We start from the raw sequence: 21,235 nt of genomic DNA, 5'->3' as shown, positions 1-21,235 counted from the left end.
AAGAATAGATTATAGAACAATCACAGAATTTATGATGACCAAAAATACAGCTTTTCAACCTGGGAAGGTAGCTTCAGCTTCAGGTGCTAAAAGAATTAAGGTTAAAAATGGGAAGAATAGAACAACTCCATGCCTCCAGAAGGCAAAGAGCCTTGAGCAAAGAGAAATGCTCAAGCCCAAGGGTTTAAAACTGCTTTTAGTGGCAACCTGACAGGCTGAAAAGAATATATTTTCCTTACTTTTTCATACTTCCCCAGTTCTTCCCCTGCCAAGTTGGATGGTAGCTGCAAAGTTCCTAACAGTATTTGATTTAAGAAAGCAAAAGTGACCAGACAGATGTTTATGCAATCTCTAATGTAGGGCTCAAAAAGAAAATGGTTGTTGGAGGCTGGTTGTAAATAGTTACATGATCCCTGTGCATTTCATCAGTGCACATGTTCTGGATCTCTAGTGCCTCCAACCTTACTGCAAAAGTGACTCCAAAAGTTGCTGGAGTCTGAATACAGCTGAACAGACCACAGCCATAAATCATTCGACTACATGCTTTACCCTTAAAATCGTAGGGCACAAAAGAAATTACCTTGTCAAAGCCTCTTAGAAAACAGAGCACACTTTTAAAGACTGCATCCTTATGTGCTTCACATAAAGTTCAAACTAATGGCAACAGCCCACAGGCATTAAGAGAAATAACAGCAATCAATGCTATTTTTAAAGGGAAGAGTGGGGGCGAGGGGTTAACATATGTGGAATTAGCTCTGGGCAAAATGAGAAGCCATTGCATCTAAAATCAAATGCATTCTCTGAAATAGACACCAGGGACCAAATTCCCGTGCAGACTTCTGCAGTCCAAGAGTTTCAGCAGAATTTGGCCTTCCTCTTAACTTAGCTTCATTAGGTCATTTCATGCCATCAGTTTTTATGTTGGACACCCTACGTACTGCACATCAGTTGTTGGCACTATGTAAACAATTTTCCAAATTGGAGGGGGAGGAAAGGATGGTATGTGTAAAAGGGAGAGGAATTTTTTCCCATTTAGAATAAAAGCAATTTCTCAGAAGAGTTTGAGGGGGAAAGTGGTATTTGTCCCTTCTACCAGATGTCGCCAGTGACAACAAGAGCCAGTATTAAATATCTCTCCATCAAATTCTTCTTGAAATTTTTCAGCGTCAGCTGGTCAAGAACCCATTCAGAAAACAGGGAAAGCTGAAATCCTCTACAGCCATCTTCTCTGCAAAAGAATTATCTGTGTCTGAAACTGTTTTGTGGAGGACAGACTTGCAGACTTTTTAATAAAAAAAAAAAAATTGTAGCAGTAATTTTTCTTATGTTTATATACTGCAAATGATATAGCACCTCCTTCACAGAGAATATCTTTTGCAGTGGTCTTTTGTTGCCTTTTGATCAGCTGCTGTCCATGCTGGATGCACTGAGGTCTTGTAGGTACCCTCCATTTGTCACTTTTCTGTCTGGCACCCTGATTTATTAGTGACTGGCTTCAGTGACTGGTTAGGTCTGCCTTCCATGTTAGAGGGAAATGCTTTGGAAAAAAGATGCCTTGGTGCTCTCTCTGACATTAAGTCTCTGCACTGTCACCTCTTGCTGTGCCACCACCTCAAGCTGTGATGCCAATTGCACTGTCATCCCTGCCACCCCTTAATCCTGGCCATAATGATACCTTGTGCTGTCATCCATATGACTTGTCTTTCACTGTTCTGCTACCTCAAGGCACAAGTGAGATCCAAGCTGACAGGCTCCTCACCCAGCTACGCTACAACATTAGTGGAAGAAAATTGAGATGATCAGATAATATCCATGGAAAAAGTAACTGACACAAAGGAGCACTGGGAAACAGCATTGACCAAACAATTCTAGAAAATAATCACTTCTCTGAAAGAGATTGAAGACAGGCTGAAAACTGAAAAGACACTCTTCAGATATTGTTGTAGCGACGATGTTGCTATTGAAATTTTTCTCTCTATGCTGAAAGCAAAGATCTTTCATGTAGGCCTCAGGGACTTTTGTCTCAGAGACAGCTGGGCAGATCACAACCCCTTTGCTTCAAACATACCCAACTAAACAGGTTGTCAGAATCTTGCAGAATTGTAAGATTTTCTCTGGAGACAGAGCAGATGAAATACCCTCCCCCAACCAACTGTTCTGATGGATTGACATAATATTATTTTACCTCCTATAGAAACAAATTCACTGTGTGGTGTTTTTTGGTTGGTTTTTTTTTTTTTTTTTTTTCCAAACAACAGGTCAGATATTCTGGAAATAACATGGCTATTATTTCCCCTGATTGGTTTGCTATGCAAACAATACCTGAACAGTTAAAAGGATAGTTTTAATTTTTTTTTTTTGTTTAGTGCTCCAACAATGAAACTCTATCACACAGAGTGTCCACAGGTAAGGTAACAAGTTATAACTTCTAAGCAGTTATTAAAGACACCTCTTCAGAAGTTATTGTGCTTCATTTCATCTGACTCCTCAAATCAAGCATATCAGATAGTGGGGACTTTTGTGTTGCCCTACATCACAAGGAGAAGCTGGTGTTTTCTGCTTAAATCAGAGGAAATTTGACATGACTCTGTTCTGTTTGCCTATCTGGCCACTTATCTTGTTTCGTTTGCAAATATCATATGTATTCTCTTGAGATAAAAATAGTGTAAGATGATTAGTTAGGCAAGTTCATTTGACACCATTCCCCCTTCGTGACGCTGAAATCTAAAATCTGTATATGGTATACAACTTAAAGTATATATATGCAAGTTCAGCTCTGCTGGAGACACACTGCAAGTACCTTCCTCCCAACCTGACTGCTTCCTTACCCAGTCAAGAAGACCACAAAGGTAAGATGATTAGATCTTCTGCTTTCAAAGAAACACAAAGGGAAAATGCTCGCTAAACAGAAAGCAATTAAAGCATCTATCCTAATCTCAGCTTCCAGGATGTTGTATCTTTACAAGCTAACATAGAACAGAATTAGCATTTGTGTCAGAGGATGGAACAAGATAGGAACTATGCCTCTTGTCAAAAATGCTGTGATTTTTAGGTTTTCCTTCAACTCTTCCCCTTTTTAATCCTGTCGGCAGTGAGAATTAGGTGAATGGAATGGCTCAAATTTATATTGCCTAATGCTGAGCAGGGAAAGTATTTTACACAAGAACTCACTGGGACAAAATAATTCAGTAGTAAAAGAAAAGCAACCCAGCTGCCTGAGCCGGGGAAGGATCCATTGTCATCACTGGGAATGTGTGCTATCTCTTTCTTAACTGTTTCAGAGATATTCCGAAAGGAACTAAAATGACTGACAATTTCTTCTGCTGCAAATCAACAGGTACAGCGGCAGCCATTTCATATTTTAAAGGAAGTTTAAACCTTTGTTTAGATCTCAAACCAGTGCACAGACTATAAATGGGTACCACGAGTTGATTCTTTCTCAGTCCATGCTTAGACAGGAAGAATGATGTTGCTGAAGACCAGTTATGGATTAATGAAAATATATTTCTGTTCTCTTCTGGCTTTCAAGAATAACTTTTCTATGCCTTAGTCCCCTTCTTTCACTAACATGAATTAAGAGTAACATTGCAAGTTTTAAACTGTAACCTGTGTGCCCTGGTGTGTGCAGTTTACCAAACTGTAACTGCATCAATGCAGTAAAAATTTATTACAAATTCAGGCATTATAGCATTTTGTTAAGTGATACACATTGCACGGGCAAACTATTGCAGCTGTTGGGGGCTGAATGGGACAGAGTATTTTTCTCAAATGAAATGCTGCTGTGTCAGAAGAAAACATCTCCTCCACCTCACTAAGAATGGCAGCTGTTGGGGGCTGAATGGGACAGAGTATTTTTCTCAAATGAAATGCTGCTGTCAGAAGAAAACATCTCCTCCACCTTACTAAGAATAAATATTAAGTTATGATACTTCTGTTCTAAAGACAACAATCTACGGAGATGCCAAAATCTGGGCCAAAATCTGGTTTATTATAACTTATATGGAATGCAAAAAGAAAAGGACCTCAGAAAATACTGACAAAAACTTTTTTACAAAGCTCTCGTGAAACGTAGTCTCTCAGTGATGCAGTAGCCCAGCAAGATACATTTATCATTGCAACTAAACAGGAGAGGAACTTACCCTCCAAATTTACATGAGTAAAATTACTATTACTAATTCTACACTAATATTTTCATTATTTGTGAAGGTCACTACATCTATTGATAATAACACTAGATTTTTCACATTCCAATTACACTTTCTCCAGATACAGTTCTAGGGGACAGACCAGCCTTATCTCTTATGTGTGCTGTAAATGCACTGGGTTTTACTGAGTAATAATCCACCTCCAGGAAAACCCACACAGAAGTCATGAAGTTGTGTGGTGCTGGACACCTTGGATAAGCTCTCCCGGCGCAGCAGAGGCATCAGATCCTCCCGAAGCCCCACGCTCCCGCGTGCAGAATTCCTCCCTCATTCCCAGCTTTCAGTGGAAGCACCTGCTCCAGACATCTGTTACAGCGTGCTCCACTTGCCATCAGATGAATAATGTCTCTCCTATCACACACTGTCACTGCAGCGACTTCAAATAGAGCCATGAAAGTAAGAGAGAAGTCATTTTAATGACTAAGTAGCTCACATTTAATTTATTTTACAGTTCAACAATGGCCATCACTGACATCCTCTCTGCTAAAGATATTGAATCTGCTCTCTCCAGCTGCCAGGGTAAGGAATGGTCGCCTCTGCAGACAGAAGATGCATATCATTTTTATGTCTTAAGATGACATGCCTATCATTTTCCCCTTAGATTCCTTCCCTGTGAGATCTCTTTCTAAGCTACTTTACAGTATAGTCCCTTAAATTCAAAAGGTCTCACAAGTGGTGAACAGCAATTAAAGAGCCACTATTTCAGTTAGGGCTGGCTTAACACTAAGCTGTCAGTGTCTAAACCTGTTAAAGACTTAAATTTAAAGCTGGCCTTGTCCTTCAAAATTTCAGAAAAAACCTCAGCTTGCAGAATGTGAGTGTCATTTGTGAAACAAATATCAGTCTCACTTCTCTTAAGAGCTGCTCAGTAAGATCAAGACAATTTTCCAAATACTCAAAGATCTGGTTTGTCTGTGAACTACTTACTCTTCTATCAAATTCTTCACCTAAGTAAAGACTCTGTGAAAATTAATGAAGAATTACATGAGTTGTTTGTAAGTCACAGCAGCACCCTCTCAGTATTTATTATTAATTGCATGTGACACATTGCATAAATCCTGATTTAGTGGAATGTGCATTGTAGCAGAAAACTTCAAACTGGCTGAAAGGAAATATGACCACAGGCACAGAGTGATTAAAAAGGGAAATTACTATCCACTGTATCTGCTCTTTTGCTACACCAGGGAACAAGAAAAAGAGAGCAGCTGATCCTTAGGAAAAGACATACATATTCACAAGGAATACACAAACAGTAGTGACTTCAAAGAAGAATATTTAACAACTTCTGTTTCTTCCAGCTGATGATTCCTTCAACTACAAGTCTTTCTTCTCCACGGTTGGTTTATCCAGCAAAACTCCTGATCAGATAAAGAAAGTTTTTGGAATCCTTGATCAGGACAAGAGTGGTTTCATTGAAGAAGAGGAGCTGCAGTAAGTACTGTTCAGCTGCTCTATTTCTTTAAACAACAAAAACCTTAGAACTTGCCTGGTGGCCTTGAAGAAACCCTTGATGTTATTTTAAAAATAAAACACAAATCCTTGTCTTTCCTTGAATCTGTGTGGATTCCCTCAGATAATAGGAGCAGACGTTACCTTATGGGATGTTTCAGAGAACAAAACTCAAGCACAGCACCCTGTTATATTTCAGGCTGTTCCTGAAGAATTTCTCTTCAAATGCCAGAGCCCTCACCTCGGCAGAGACCAAGGCTTTTCTGGCTGCAGGAGACACTGATGGTGATGGCAAAATTGGAGTGGAAGGTAAGACTTTGGAAAATTGATAAACTTTGTGGTTTAAAATGCACACATTTCAGGCTGCATTTAAATGGAGAGTGAAGAATACACACGAGTACTTTGGCCTGATACTTTCTGCCACAATTTTTGTATGAACAAATACTCTTTTATTCTCACAGTTTTATTCCCATTTGGTTTCTGTTGCAGCAACAGAATATTTAGGCCCAGCGTAGAGTCTGGTCTTCCAATCAATGACAACAGATTTGGGGTTAATCCTGCAGTGTTTCTGATCCATAGACTCAATGTGCCAGATTATTAAAAGATTCAGAACACCTCAATTTCTCAGAATTTCTATTTCAGCAGTGGATGTTCTGCACTTCTGGCCATATAATATTTCCATTTTTAAACATATCTCTGCCTAAAGAAACTTATTTCTTTGTGTCCTACTATCAAACATTGGCCGCTATTACTGGGTGCTTAATTCACTGATGTAAAATATGACTGGTATTGTTTCTCAAGACTGCAACTGCAGCAGTGCAGCACAGGATTTTGTGCTGGAAAATTATCTGATAAGTGCACATTTCACTGGGCAATTCTTTGAGAAACTCAATCAAATTCCTGAGGAAAACCTCATAGGGATGATGTGAACTACTCAGGATATTTCTTTTAGAAACTGCAGCACAGAAAAATAGGACATTATGCATCATGTATTAGAGATGAAGTCACCGAAAACAGGGCTGTCTCAGCTGAACTAGGACAGGTGGCAATAACTCCAACAGACACACGTGCTAATCTTAGCCAGATTTGGGAGGAGAGAGAGATGCACTGTTGGAGGAATTTGCTTTAGCAGCAGCTTTAGCAGCTTCTGTTTATGAGCCCCAAATAGGGCGTTGTATTATGCAGATCTTGGCCCTTAACCACTGAATCTCCCATTCTGGAATTACTTCACTACAAATATTTTTTATTTGGAATAAAAAAATAAAAAACTCCTCTTACTGAGAGTTACAGGCTCTTCTTCCTTGGCTATTATCAGAGTTTGTAATGGGGTAAAGATAGTTTAAGTCAGGATTTCCCACAAATATGAATTTACAGACGCACTCCTCCTCTCTGCACTTACTCTTTTTAAGGAGTGAAAAATCTGTTACGCCCCCAGAGTCTCAGTTTAGCAGTAGATTGTGCAGTGTTATAATAACTTTGGGAGCCCTCTATGCCTAGGAGTTTTAGTCATTTTTATCTATCTTTTTAAAGATGTCAAAAAACTCTTTCAGTGAGTTTTATTCCCTGCTTTTCTCACTTTCTTCCTTGACAGAATTCCAGTCTCTGGTGAAGGCATAAACAGCATTAGACCAAAGGCAACCTTGGACTGACTCTGCCAATTACCTCGGCCAGCAAGCACTTCTCACTCAGCATGTGTTTGTACATTTTTATATTGTTTCAAGCATTAGCAGTTCCCCACACATGAAGATCACACACCTGATTGCTGAGAAACCTTGCAATGTTTTGGTCGCATGGCATTGTTACATTTCCATTGTAAAGAAGGCACTTTGTGATTTTCCACCACTGATAATGTTGATATTGTGGCTGGGAGAGGGGAGAAGACAATTAAAAAATCAACTAAACAAAAAGACCCTTGGGAGAAAAAGCTGCTTTAAAAAATTTTGTTTAGGTTCTCCATCCTCATACTTGAGAGTGCTGACTCACCAGACACAGTTTTGATGATGTTAAACCATATCATATCTTCTCAGGCTTATTTGCACTGATTTAATTGAGGTTTATTTCTGATTAATTCTCTGATACTTGAGAAAAAGCAATGCTGAAAAGATAGCTAAAAATAATTCATATTAAGTCCCAACCCTGAGAATATGAGAAAAAAAATAAGACATTTAAGAAGAGTTCACACCTAGCTCAAAGCACAGAATAAGTTTGTGGGTAATTTTCCAACATAAAGTAGTAGACCACAGCGTAATTATATCGCCAGAACGTGTTTATGGCCTAAAATGTGACTCTCCCTTAAGAAGATTTATCTTTCATGAAATCTAAGGCAGTTGTGAGATAGAGGAGAAGGGTCTAATCCTACTCTGTCACTGTCACAAGTCATGGTCCCCTGACAACCTGGGCCACAGGCCTGGAGGTTTTTCCATGAATCATGAGCCTGTTGCTTATTGTCTCTTAACACGTACAAAACAATAATATTTGCCACATCTGTGAATTTCTGTGCTTTCTACAGATGAAACTACAGCCAGTCTTGCTGTTCGATTACCCTAAAGCTCTTACATTGTTAAATAATGACCATTACTCAAGTCTTTCATTTATTATATGAATTATTATCTATATGTTCCATAATATCAGCAGTTTTCTTCAGTCTGAAAACTAAGAACCAGTCTTCCCTTTGAGAAGTGTCTCTCAGGACTTAGAGTTGGTTATAGCATTGTCTTCATTAATGGAAAAGCAAATAATGTTCATGGCTAAATGCAGATGTCAGCAGGCTGAGTAGATGTTGTGCATCCCTGGCTGAGTGTGTCAGAAATTTCCCCACCCTGATTTAGCTGTTTCCTTCCCCATGTCCCATGCTGTGGCTCCAGCTCACAAGCAGACTTGTTTTATTACTCTTCACTAAAACTGAATGATAATTATGATTTGGCAACTGTTTTGAAGAAGAGCAGAAACAAAGCCTTTGGAACTTTTATGTAACAGCCAATGTTGGCATTTCCATGAATTGCAAGATGATTATGTGAGGCAAGCACAGCTCCCTCATTCCCAGGCATGTAAGAGAGCCAGCTGACCGATTTAGGATGGCTAATGCAAAAGAGGAATTCTAGCAATCAGACTCACTGAAGCCTTGGCAGAATTATAATGAATATAAATCCTAATTCTATCCCCACTGCCTTTGATGTTAAATCTGGGCTTAAATTATAGCTGCTGTTAATTGCAGCACTGAAATATTTTGCATAATGATGAGACTCTGGTTTCTTTTACCTTATTTATTTCCCTGAAGAAGAAAAAACCTGGGGCAACCTAGGTCTGCAGCAATATCCAGATGTAATATATACATTAGCTCTTCACACTGCTGATCACTAAACTATCCTGTCACTGGCTCAGAGCAGATGGCACATACAGTACCAGAAGTGACAGACCTGACACAGCATTCCTTGCACCTCTGAGACTCTCATGTGGAATGCAAGAAATGCAAGACTGCACAGTGGCCCATCCTGTATTTCAGAGATGCTGAACAACTGCACATCACTGCCTTGTGCTGCCACAGGGGGATGAAGCACTCCCAAGAATCAGGAAATCCCTTTATGTGCTGCAACTTCACCTATGCTTATAAGAAAATCCATTCTTCTTAAATAGTGGCAAGAAGATGTGTTTTAAATCTTATTAAAATCATCCAACCATTTCATTTGAAGGAATTATAATAAAAATCCAAGAAGTCCCCAATTTAAAAAAAAAAGCCCATAGGCTTCAGCAAGAATACCACCCACTCTCTATTAAGGTTTGTGTTAGCATTAGGATCCACATTTTAGATCCACTTTTTAACCAAATTTGAAGGTTTATTTTAATTAACTTAAGTCAGTGGCAGCTTTCAGTTTTTTATGGAATATCATGGGGTGTTCTCTGAACTTGACAATGCAATCATGCTAGAGAAAACCTTCAGTTGCAGGATGTCCATGTGAATGCCAACTGAGGTACCAAAGAGACACATGGTTGGTATCAAGAGGTTACCATACTTAAGGTACAGAACCCACAAGTTATTCCTGATGGAAAGGTTTTCTGGAGGTCTCTGGTCCAATCACTCCCTCAGAAGGGAGGGATGGAAGGACTAAGATGAGTTTGAGTATCATCAGGGATAGAGGTTCTATAACCTCCCTGGGCAATCTGATAAGTAAGGATTCAATCCTGTGCATCAAGCTGCTACGAATGAATTAAACAAATAAAACACTGCTGAGTACACAGTTTAAAACTAAAATTCTGTTAGAAATTGTTTATGCTACATCAAATTAGAAAGAATCTAAACCTCTGGTATTTTCACAATGATCACCTGCTCTCAGGTTCAGAGTAAAACCATCCTACTCGCTATAATACTCAGTATAAAACTGCTTCATAGTTCCCAGCATAAAGGAGATTTGGTTTGTGTGTTTTACCTTCACTTAAGACAATTAAAGAACAACCCAAATTGAGAGTGGTAGATCTGAGCTCCACTATGCCTGTAGACTGTGAGTTCTCAGACACCTCAGTCCCTTGATCACCCTGTGGGAGCAGTTTAATCTCTAATCCTCCCTACACTTTTTATGAAGTAAAGATGATTCCTTTAAGCAGGAATGAAACACAAAGAAATCTATAGTCCTACACGAGCTCCTAGAAAAAGGATATGGAGGGCCAGGGTCACAATCCCAAACCCACCCTAGTGCTCTAGCCACTGAATTCACCATCTCTCTTAAACCAAAAATTTGGGTTGCCCTGAAAGAGGAGCAGAACCATGCATGAGATAAAACCCCCTAGTATTTAGTGGAAGCTGGATGCCCCCTAACTCCATGTTCCTTTGGAAATCCCAATCCAAAAGCCATTTGTAAACTTGAGATTCAATTTCAGCTCTCCAACTGCTTGAAATCTCAGTCATCTTCTAACAAGTGGAGAGCACAGAAAGGGCAAGGGGATGTCAGAACATTCACTGCACACATAGACTGGTACAGTTTCTTCTTTGAGTTAGCAGCCAGCCCATGTGGAAAATCTTTGATGCAGCATCACCAGAGGTGCCTGGCACTCTTCATACAAACAGTGTGGGCAGAGGGGGCCAAGGCCGGATTAATTTCCTGGAATGGGTTACTGAAATAGACACATCTTGATTAAATCCCTGAACAGACACGTACCTAACATTTTCATGCTCAATTTTTCACATTTTTTTAAACATTTTAATAAGAGGATACTGTGGAGCATGAACTAAAGTGTTCATATTTTATGAAACCTAATTTCCACATTAGTTTTGATCATAAGCACAGAAAGACACCATTATATTGTTCTGGACTTTCAGGTACACTTTCTGCACCAAAGATCTATAGAGCACATCAGCAGCTGAGATATGGCTGCTCCAGAACTTTTGATTCATTTGTCAGCATGTCCTACACTCATGAAAACAAGAAAATCAGTCTTCTATATCAAGCTTCAGAAGAGAAAAACAGATCACCACTCCAGTTACCATAGAAAAGGAAGGTACCCTTGGACAATGCCTTTCCCTGCAGTTACAAATTATTGACCCTGAATTCAAAGGGGAACTTCTGTCCAAGTAGAATATGCAAATATTGGACTCGAAGAGAATCACATCAGTTCCATCACAATGACATATTGATCAGCTACATTTTCTAGACACTGACTTCCTGCTTTAACTCCCAGGCTTCCAGAACAAATGGATTTTATATTTGCAATGGTCTCCATAATGGACTGTAAAATTTAGTCAACATAAAAATAAATACAGTAAACCCTGGTTTTGTTAGACAGATGAAGTAACCTGTTCTAAATCATCATGAAAGGAAAGTCCTCAGGAAACATCTCAGATTTATCAGTCTAGTCTGTTTATATTCCTGTTCTTTCAAGTGATTTGCTAGGCAAGACTTTTTTCCTTTAAATACCTGTTCCTTCCTCTCTCCCCCTCTGATGAAACCCTCCTGTTATCCTGCACTCATCCTGGTCCTCGGTTTTCCCTCACTCGCAGTTCTGCAGAGCTGTCACTGCTGGACTTGCCTGTCTTTGGTGCCACCTTCGGGCAAGTGGAGGTTTGCCACATAAATACTCCAAAACTCTTCATTATACATGCTTTGTAATCACAGTGTGGACTCCTCAAAACGTTTGCTTGAATGCTCAGTAATTCCCATACAATTATCAGATTTTCTCTGACCCCAGGCCATGCTCTTGATTATTTCCTAGGTACCCAACCCAAAGGCACACCTAGATTCCCAATGGAAAAACTGAATTGTAAATTTAATTTATATTTCCACCTGTTCAGGATAAAATGCCTTTAAAAGCAACTTGTTCAGCTGATCTTACATCATCCAGAAAAGTTAGTTTTCACAATTTTCAATTTACCACACAGCATGGGTTTAGTATTAACATAGTCAGTGTTCCCCTTAAAAATTCCTCTCTGGAAGAAATCAAGGGGAACTGAGATAGATGAGGTTTTGTCTTTATTTTCATGTACCTAATTTTTGAAAGACAGCAGCTTTATGTCATAGTGATTAGAGGGTAGGCTTTGTTTTAAATTTTCTCATCACTCAAATGTTACTTAAACCTAAGCAATACTCCAGCCATGTTTATGTATGTGTCAGTGTGAAATGTTCTCCCAGTGGCTTTTTATGCCACTCGTCAATTTCAACTATTCTCAAGGCCATTAAGTTCCAATAAATTCCATGAGATTACTGGCTGGGGGTTCCTATCAATATACAGTAAGGGAAAAGCTGCAGTTTGAGCTTAGCTGCCTTTTGAGACCTTACAGAAGTTTGTCTTTTCAGTGCAACAAGGAAGAAGCAAATATCATTTATTTCACTGCTCTGTTTCCCTCCTGGCCATAACTGATCCACTTTCCTCTGCCCTGCTGAGCAACTGACAACTTTCATTTTGTAAATGGACACGTTTACTAGGATGATTTTAAAATGAGCACCATGCAATTAATTACTGTTGAGCAAATGTTGTCAAGACTAGAATTTTATAGCTAACCAAAGCTTATATAACAACTGATTAAAAGTAATTTGGGCTGAAGAAGTTTTCGTCTTTGAGCTTGTACTTGTATATCAGATACATCTGTTACAAATGTATCAGTATTAGTATGTTTTGAAAACTACTAGGGCAACTGCAGGAGCAGTGTTTCATGGGTAATTCATATCAGGATTGGGCCCTTAAAAGTCAAAGTCTACTTTGAAGATGTCCATTTCCAGTTATCAATAAACAATTAAAAATATGTGTATTTTTTCATCTGTACATTAAAAAATTCATTTCACTAAAATATGTGCAAGCTGAGAGGATTTACTTCATACGACACCAAAATTTACATATTGTCTAAAACACCATGCACATTCCTTTGGGATATAAATATCAATCTGATTAGCTAGCAGGTCTTGTCAGCCACAGTAACTTATCCCCTGGGGTATCTGAGCCATCACGTGCCTCTAGGACTTCTGTAAAAGGTCAAGAAGACTTAACTGAGGTCTATATAAGACCTTCTGTATGTCATTTGAAAAATAATTAAGTCAAGAGGACTCTCCTGATCTTTACCTGACAATATTTTCTGTTCTTGGCTTGGGGAAAACTAAGTGGCCAGGTGAGTTCAATCTTTCCTCTGGAACTTTAGAAGACATCACAATAATTCATACCAAAAAATGCATGGAAATAACCAAAGATGCCCAATGCTGGGAAGTTCTATGAATACATTTGGCTTTGTCCTCAGCTTGTACACCTGAAGATTTAACTGGAAATGCCAGTGGCTCAGATGCACAAAGTGTGTCTGAACTAAAGGATGGAGCAGCTGGCTCCTGCAGGGCAGCTCGCCTGCTCTGCCCTGGGACCTGGGCTCACCTCGGGGCCACCTCCACAGCTCAGAGAGCAAGGGCAGTGGTGACTCTACCCATCAGTATTTTTCATTTTGCAGTATTCTTGACATGGCTCTTTCCAGTATCCTGACAGAAGCTGAAATTGCTGCTGGTCTACAGAGCTGTCAAGGTAATATTTATGTTTTAAATTTGGCTTTGCAGTTTATCTATCAAATTTCTTTGTCCTTGCTACCCCGAAGTCCCAATTCCAATGGAAACAGAAAAATCTCTCTTACTAAAAACAGAAAAAGGACTCTAAGTAATGGAACAGTTGCAAGCTTTAATCTTGACCAGCCAAGCTACAGGTACCCACCATCATTTGTGCACTGCAGCAATTTTAAGGATGGAAAAATCCAAAGGCTGAATCCTGGATCAGAAATCCTGTTTTTTCAGAGAATAATAATAAAACTACTGCTGATTTCAATACAAGCCCAATATTTATCATCAAGTTCTACAAATATGTCTTTCAGTAAGGTATCTATTTACAAGGGTATGTTCTTGCATGTTGAAGATCACAGTCATTATTTCATTACCTTCCTAGTTATGAGACATCATTGATGGAAAAATCCCATTTACCTGATATAAATTCTGGAAAATCAAAAACTGTTACTTGGGATTTGTAATTATCCTCACTGTACTGCAGAATAGTTTGCTGCTTTTTGATCAAAAAGCTAATTTTTTTTTTTTTTGTTCCAGATTTTTGACTACTTTTCTTCATCTCTCCTTGTTTCCATCTGCCTATTTCAGCTGCTGATTCATTTGATTACAAAACCTTTTTTGTGAAAGTGGGTCTCAACTCCAAGTCTAAAGACCAAGTTGCCAAAGTCTTCGGAATTCTAGACCAGGACAGGAGTGGCTTTATTGAGGAAGAGGAACTGAAGTAAGTAAATAAGTTACCAACAGGATAATCATCTAAAAATCTGGTTTATCATCTAAAAATGCATTATAAGATCAGAAATATTCCCTTTCCTCTTGTCCCTTTGGATGGGAGACAAACATGTGTTTGTGCACCCATGTGTGAGTGCTGGTGCTGGAGGAGCTGCAAGTCAAATAACAAAGGCAAGGCTGGATCACAATGGGGAAACTCTCAGACAGCACTGAAAATACTTGTTTCATGTAGCAATAACTGACAGACTGTGAAGATAAAAATAGCAGTTCTGCTATAGCTGCTTTTTATTATTGTAAGATTTTTTTTTTACCAGACTGAATTCAAAGGGCCATTTTCTCTCATCTTTTTTCTGTCACATGAATTCTACCTTCCAGATCACATTCATCAGACTTTGAAGTTAAAAGTAAGGTTAGAGAAATTCTTGCTAAGATTCTGCATCTAAGGAGAAAGAAGGAAGATAACAAGGGAGGGAAGATGAATCCTGCCACTACAGAGTCAGTGTTAATTTTGTCTTTTTGATTCAATGAAACCAAGATGTCATCAACGATTTTTTAGGCTGTGAAGTAGCATCCTCTTACTTCCTTACCCTCACTCTCAACGAAGTTAGAGGAAGTTTTACCATTGAAATAGTTCTCAAGAACTGAATCATGCTTGAAATTTTGCAGCTATTACCAATCCAAATCCTGAACACTTTCAGTCCTATGTCTCTCTCATTTGCTCTCTCACCTCTACCAGACTTTTCCTGAAGAATTTCTCAGCCAGTGCCAGAGTTTTGACTGATGCTGAGACCAAGGCATTCCTGGCAGCAGGAGACAGTGATGGAGATGGTAAAATTGGAGTGGATGGTAAGACTGCCCTTATTAAAATGATAATACCTGCCTTTGAGACTTCCTAAAGGCAGCTCTAGGCATGTGCCCTGCTCCATGTACTGGATGTTATGGACCTGATGCTGAGGTGCTCAGATCTGCTGTGTTATAGAGAGAATCCGACATAGAAACAGGTCTCTACACTGCTCCTGGCTAAAGTGGTCAGTCCCTTTTCTCATCTATGGAGATTTTTTCAGGAATGGAACCTAAATTCAGTCTATAATGTCACTGCTTTTTGCTAGTGAACTGTGATACGTGACACTTAAATGCAACACTTCCTTTACCTCAAGTATCTATTGTTAGGAATACACAATGTGCTGCATTTAAGGAATGTTTATCAGAGGAAGTAACATTAATTTCCCATTTTAACTCTGAAAATTGGGAGAGAAAATTTTGGGTGGTGTGATTACAAACAGAGGTCCCATTTTATTACTCTTTTTTCTTCTTTTTCAGAGTTTCAAGCACTGGTCAAATCATAACCAGCAGTCAAGTAAAGACCAAGACATATATTTGCCATAAACAATCTTTCCTATTGCAAACCTGCCATTTATTTACACATTTTGTACCCTGAAAGGTAATGAACAATTGTTGGCAAGTGGTTTCATATTGCTGGAAAACATCTGAAGTGGTACAAGCACTGCTTAAGCCATGCTGTCAGATGTTTTAAGATGTTTTAAGTTTCAGAAGGTCTATACCACTGATGGACTGAACTGGAATCCACTCCTGACATCTGAATGTAGGGCATTAAAGATATAAACATAAATATTAAGAGGAGAAATTGAAAGCATCTCTGTGGGCCATTGAATTTTCTATATTTGCATAAATAGCTAGCATATGTTGTAAAAAAAAACAGAATTAATAAAATGTCCATGTGTAAAACCTGTTTATGGTAACTGGTAGCAGTGGTATTTAATCAGGAGGTGTTTTAATATTCCATATGTTTTTCTGTCATTCTCTATGCAAGTCATTGTGTTTTAGAGACTAAGTATATTGCAGAACCTTGCACTAATTAAGTAATCAATTTAAGATCAACTGGATCCAGGATTAATTTAGATTTCTGAAATAGCAATACATTCAAAATTCCCCAAGGAATCCCTCACCTTCATGCCCACCCGATGGCACTATTGTTCCACTGCTGAGAAGCTAAAACAGTGTTCTGTGTACTCGAATGAATTCCAGAACACTCCTCGTGTCCCACCTGCCACTTCTGCAAAAAGCACTTCAAAAACACCAGTCCCCAGGGCTCCATAAGAGCAAATGGGGGAATGTTGCCTAAATAATCAACATTCTGCTGCTTTTCTTCTCAGCACGGAGAATAACACAATGCCCACATCTCACAGGGTTGTAAAATGCATCAATGTCTGTGGGGAAAGTATAATAAAATGAAGATGCCATAAAAAATTGCTAATAAATTAATCTTTTTTTCTTTACAGACAGATTGAAATAGCAAGGCAGACATAAGGAATGGGGAGAATGCAAAATTCTGAGTAGGTTCTCACTAACTGAAGTCCATTTTGTGCACTAGGTTAGGGTTCTGGTTGAAAAGCATGGGTGTGATGATGTCACCACAATTTTGTCATGGTATAAACACACAGAGCAATCAAACTGGGCTACAAAAATGAACTCATTGTTAATAGTACCTAATGAAACACCACAGTGTATCAGAGTTTTGTCTTAGATGTGACCAAAATAAACACACAGCCAAACAGCCTTTTAAAAAAATCTAGATGGCTTTGGCCACCCCAAACATTATACTTCCAACACTACAGTTGCTCCTACATACTCTTTGAAAAAAATTTGGAGCTGTTGAAAAGTCACTCTTGGACAATAATCTTGCAAAACCTGGTATAAGTGTCTCATACTATATTTGTTGGAGGTATTTAAGAAGATGTTTCAATATTTGCAGACCAAAAATCTTCATTTGAAAATTGCCTGCTGATGTTATTGTCGTTCTGATGCACAACATATTTATGATGAGAGATTATGAAAAAGGAAGGAAATATCAATACAATGTTGGGGAAATCATCATATTACACAAAGTTGAAGCAATCTACAAGACTTTAATGAATACTCAATAATGTGTTCATGCTCTATACATTAGCCAAAAATATATTTCCATTAACTCTAATGAATGAATCAGGTCCTAACATTGTAGAATTTTCTATAAGAGTGAAAAAAGAATCATCCATCAAGCAAATTGACATTCATTATTTCAATGTCATCTCAGAAGAGCAATTAAAAAAGGGAAATTTGCAGAATTAATAACTGCAGCCTGGCTGCAGGGCTAAAAGCTCTCATTATGGTCAGAAAATGCTTTGTTTCTCTGCTGATATTATGTTTTATGTTTGCATTGTGCAATATGGGTCACCCAGACATTTTCAAGCATTGTACCAACATTAATGGCTAAATAAGAGAGAAAGGCACAGACAGCTCAGATAACTTCTGAGATAGCAGGCAGCTCCTTTATTTAACCACACTTACTTCCACCCTGATTAGCCTGCTAGGCCTACAAATCTAAGACAATTTCACCACTTACCATTCCATTAAGAACAGTAAAAAATTCATGACAAGTTAAGTCTGGTATCAGCTTCAGTGATCACTCCAGAAAGTTAAGAAGAGCTTGTGACTAGAGAGGTTTTTAGACCTTTTCTTCTTCCAGCATTACCACTAAGCAGACCAGAGGAGAAAAATGCTGCTTTCTTTGCACAAGAATACACTCACTCAATTTCTTTTCCTCTCTTCTTCACATGGGCTGTCAGGTACTGTGAAATTTCTGTTACTACTTACCATGGGATTTATGAAAGCTCCTCAAATTGTGCCTCAGCTGGAAATACTGCAGCCTGATCACAAACATACAGTCCCAAACAGCTCCCTTAGAGTGAACAACATTCTGCTGGAATCAGACATTTGGAGGTCTGAGACCATAAATATGGGATTGCCTCTTGTCAATGGAATTTTGTTGCATGCTTGGTACATGTGTTTTAACAGTTTGTCTGAACCTCCTTTCTTTAGCCCATTTCTGCTAAACAAATGACTTTGATGATTATTTACAATAAAGTTAACTCTAATTACAGGGTAATTTTACTTCAAGCCTCACTAAGGGTTACACATCCTCCTACTGCTGAAATTAATTGCTGAAATCCCACGGAAATCAGTGAGAACAGGCAGTGAATACAGAAGCAGTTGGAAGCACCTCAGTGCTATTTGGTTTATTTTACCATGGCTCCTGACACCATGGGGCACAGTGAAATGCAGCCATGTGCAAGAACCTTTGGAACAGTAGAGTAGAACTGTACTTATCTTTTACATGGTACAATAGCAGCATCCAGATTATTTCACAGCCTCCAACATTAGGGCACAATTATTACTAAAATAGAAAGAAACCCTGAACAATGTAGATTTTTAAAGACAGCTCCATCTGACACTCTCTATAATGCTGACACCAGACAGAAACATGTTAGACAATTACATTTAGGGTCAGAGACAGAAAATTGCATTACTGAGTCTCAGAAGAACTTCCAAGTGCATTTAAAGACAAACACAAATCAAATGCTGTCAGAGATCTTCCAGGACAGATTTTTAAGTGAAAAAATATGTTTATCAGACCAGACTCTATGAATTAGTGACACTATTACTCAGCTATGCTAGTCTAGTCTGCTGTCATTTTCAGACAGAAATCAAATTCACCCCCACAGACTGATAAGAACATAATTTGAACTGAGGAAAGTTCACATGTGATTTCCCCTAAGGTGACAGAAGTACCTGTTTTCCTTTAGCTCCAGACCCACAGTGCTGCAGAATCTATCTTGTATCTTGGGTTCTTTAGTCCAGATCTCTGCTCAGTGCTCTGGGTAATATCCTCTACCTGCTGCAGGGAAAGAAAGCTTTGTCATTGGGGCCTCACTTTCCTCCTTCTTTGTAGCAAAAAAGTCAAATACTACAGCACGTGTTCAGACTTCTCTGTTAAAAATGGCAAAATACTATGGTCAAGCAACAATTCAAATTAAATACTGTAATTATTTCTTTATTTCTATGTGATTATAGCATTTGCCCTAAAAGACAACATGAAGTGGCAGGATTTAATTCATTTTCTTGTCAAGGTCCTTTTCAATGATTATAGCTGTAACACACCAAGATTCTCTGCTGTCACCACTGAGACATCAACACTCCCATCAACCACAGAGGTTACTGAGTATCTATTTTAGTTACTTCCAAACTCATTACAAAGGCAGAATCTGTTATGCAGGATCATGATACCATTGGCCCTGACACAACCAGGGCTGAAAGATGGAGTTGTGTGGGTTTGAGAATAGCTGCTGCAGCATCTCTTTACACTGTTGTAGCTGGTCTCAGGTTAACACCTCTCCTCTGATCTCACCTGAGACAACTGCTGATGTTTCTTCTGCATCTGCCACGGCTTTGGTTGATTGCCACTGCTAATCAACTCTGTACTTTATGCAAACCAAAACACAAAGGGTACAAGACTAGCCCACAACCTGCCAATGCTTTACCAAAACACAGCTTTCCTCTGACACAAAGAAGTAAATAGCACTTGATTTGAAGACTGTTGTTTCATTTAGATTCCTAAATAACCTAGAACCTTAGCAAGAACTTATCAATATGAATATTCTGTATTTCTCAGAACAACACATTCAAGTTTAATTTTTGAAGTCTGAAAAAAAAGGCTTTAATATTATTTAATAAAGACACCTCAGGTGAAAACAACACTAGGTATGCAAGTACATAAATATTCAGATGATCAACCCAATAGAACTTTTAGATGTTTCTCATAGAGCAAAAAAAAACCCCAAAACAACCAAAGAAAAATTAATTTTTTTTTCTTTAATTTCTTAGGAATGAGTGCTAAACATTCCTGGAAACTGTGTAATACTAAGATTCTGTGTCAGATTTTGAACTATTGTTAACTGCCCATTACTTAGCAGCTGTTGTTTTGGTTGAATTATTAGGGATTTACATTATAGTGTTACATTGTTTTCATAGCATCTTTTTTAAAAAACCCTCTTTCATAGATCTCTAGTTTTTTAATGCATTAAGTAATTACAACCACATAAGTTAACACCAAAGAAGGAAAACAGGCAGATAATTCAGATGTAAAATAGATTATTTCATTAAAATTTCCCTTAATATACTAACCCCTGATTATTGCATTCTAATTGTAGTGGAGGGAAACCTGTACTTCAGATGAAGTGTCATTAATAAATAAATAAAACCCAGTAACCCTAGATTCCCACCTGTATCAATGTACAGTGACATCAACTTGATTCTGAAATTCAGCTCTTTTAGGCTTTTGTAGACCATCTTTCAGCCGGGATTAACATCACTTTTGTTGCCAGCATTGAATTTCAAACATTAAAAGACCTCTTCAAAAGCAATCATAGTAATTATCTCACTTTTATTTGAGACCATATTCTAATATAATACTAATTCTGGCTATTCTACAACTGCTGAATACACATAAAACCAGCTCAGCACTCCGTGCTATGCCAGAGTGCACGAGGTAACCAGATGTCATTCTTTAAACATTGGGTGCTTATATTTTTAAACAATGCCCAAATTAGTTGCAGATCTGTTTTGAGCTTGAGCATTGTATGCTCACCTTGATCTTGTCATTTTCCTCCATTTCAATACCCTTGTTCTCATTAACTGTCAATAATTAGTGTTGCACGGCAAGTCAAACACCTAGACAAAGGGAGCAATTCCATGAGTACTATGTAGGAGCCAGCAGAAACAAGGGAAGTTTCCTGTAAAGGAACATCTATGGCACTGTCACAGAGGGCTGAATAAAAACCTTTTTCTCTAGAAACATCTTGGCAGTAAAAAAAGAACCCTTCTGCTCAAACTCATATTAACTTGAGATTATCATAAAGGAGAAAATACAACAGAGTGTAAAAAGGTACCTAAGAGAATGAAAGTTATTTCAGGATAGTTCTGGAGAAAGCACAGAATGAA

The 21,235-nt window shown here is 38.4% G+C and overlaps 2 protein-coding genes across 2 annotated transcripts; both read left to right on the top strand.

Annotated features, from left to right (window-relative positions):
- The first annotated feature begins 2,786 nt into the window (after positions 1–2,786).
- LOC121334511 (parvalbumin, thymic) lies at positions 2,787–7,542 on the top strand. The gene is made up of 5 exons (XM_041401732.1): positions 2,787–2,849; positions 4,657–4,724; positions 5,504–5,636; positions 5,854–5,963; positions 7,246–7,542. Exons 2-5 carry the CDS (start codon positions 4,664–4,666, stop codon positions 7,269–7,271), a joined length of 330 nt encoding a protein of 109 aa, XP_041257666.1. The 5' UTR covers positions 2,787–2,849; positions 4,657–4,663; the 3' UTR covers positions 7,272–7,542.
- Positions 7,543–13,579: 6,037 nt separating this feature from the next.
- Positions 13,580–15,744, top strand: LOC121334529 (parvalbumin beta-like). The gene is made up of 4 exons (XM_041401762.1): positions 13,580–13,640; positions 14,258–14,390; positions 15,135–15,244; positions 15,719–15,744. The coding sequence occupies exons 1-4, from the start codon at positions 13,580–13,582 to the stop codon at positions 15,742–15,744; spliced, it is 330 nt and encodes a 109-aa protein (XP_041257696.1).
- Positions 15,745–21,235: the final 5,491 nt, after the last annotated feature.

This window comes from Onychostruthus taczanowskii, unplaced genomic scaffold (assembly GCF_017590055.1).
Source record: "Onychostruthus taczanowskii isolate IOZ18803 unplaced genomic scaffold, ASM1759005v1 scaffold19, whole genome shotgun sequence".
In the NCBI taxonomy this organism is placed as follows: Eukaryota; Metazoa; Chordata; class Aves; order Passeriformes; family Passeridae; genus Onychostruthus; species Onychostruthus taczanowskii.
The sequence above is the reverse complement of the archived record's forward strand: the minus strand, read 5'-3'. Positions and strand labels throughout refer to the sequence as shown.

Excerpts from the sequence above, each read along its gene's own strand:
- LOC121334511 (XM_041401732.1), top strand. The coding sequence starts at position 4,664 with ATGGCCATCACTGACATCCTCTCTGCTAAAGATATTGAATCTGCTCTC. Across the intron at positions 4,725-5,503 it reads TGCTCTCTCCAGCTGCCAGG|CTGATGATTCCTTCAACTAC; the intron begins GTAAGGAATGGT and ends TGTTTCTTCCAG. Across the intron at positions 5,964-7,245 it reads TGGCAAAATTGGAGTGGAAG|AATTCCAGTCTCTGGTGAAG; the intron begins GTAAGACTTTGG and ends CTTCCTTGACAG.
- LOC121334529 (XM_041401762.1), top strand. The coding sequence starts at position 13,580 with ATGGCTCTTTCCAGTATCCTGACAGAAGCTGAAATTGCTGCTGGTCTA. Across the intron at positions 13,641-14,257 it reads TGGTCTACAGAGCTGTCAAG|CTGCTGATTCATTTGATTAC; the intron begins GTAATATTTATG and ends TGCCTATTTCAG. Across the intron at positions 15,245-15,718 it reads TGGTAAAATTGGAGTGGATG|AGTTTCAAGCACTGGTCAAA; the intron begins GTAAGACTGCCC and ends CTTCTTTTTCAG.